This window comes from Penaeus monodon, chromosome 23, assembly GCF_015228065.2.
Source record: "Penaeus monodon isolate SGIC_2016 chromosome 23, NSTDA_Pmon_1, whole genome shotgun sequence".
In the NCBI taxonomy this organism is placed as follows: Eukaryota; Metazoa; Arthropoda; class Malacostraca; order Decapoda; family Penaeidae; genus Penaeus; species Penaeus monodon.
Window position 1 is genome coordinate 29,025,345 of NC_051408.1, and position 306 is coordinate 29,025,650.

The 306-nt window shown below is 42.5% G+C and overlaps 1 protein-coding gene across 3 annotated transcripts in view; it reads right to left on the reverse strand.

Annotated features, from left to right (window-relative positions):
* The window catches only part of LOC119587918 (E3 ubiquitin-protein ligase XB3-like), a 46,347-nt gene that overhangs the window by 19,473 nt on the left and 26,568 nt on the right, over nt 1-306 (reverse strand). For 2 of the 3 annotated variants that reach the window (XM_037936628.1, XM_037936626.1), the window contains exon 8: nt 168-230. The exons of the other annotated variant lie outside the window; for it this stretch is intronic. In XM_037936628.1, the coding sequence (XP_037792556.1) occupies nt 168-230 (63 nt within the window). The remainder of the gene's footprint in view (nt 1-167; nt 231-306) is intronic. 3 annotated transcript variants of the gene reach the window in all.

Below are 306 nucleotides of genomic sequence, written 5' to 3' on the forward strand. Positions count from 1 at the left end.
CCATAAGATTCTTTAAGATGTAGCGTGTAATAACTTCAAGAAAATGGATGGCGATATAGGTCAGCAAAGAAAACGGGCGAGCCTAATGTGGAGGCATGATGCTCTATATTACAAGTTTGTTTACATTGTGACTTTTTAGTCATTCGTGCTTTGGTTCGTTAACCTACTCTGAATTTCCTCGGCGATCTGTGGCTGTTTCTCCGCAGCGGCCACGTCGAACGGCGTGAGGCCTGAGGGGCAGAGAATTTATGGCTGATTAAGATTATTATACCATTTTGCTCTTGATTACATGCACAGTATTTTGGA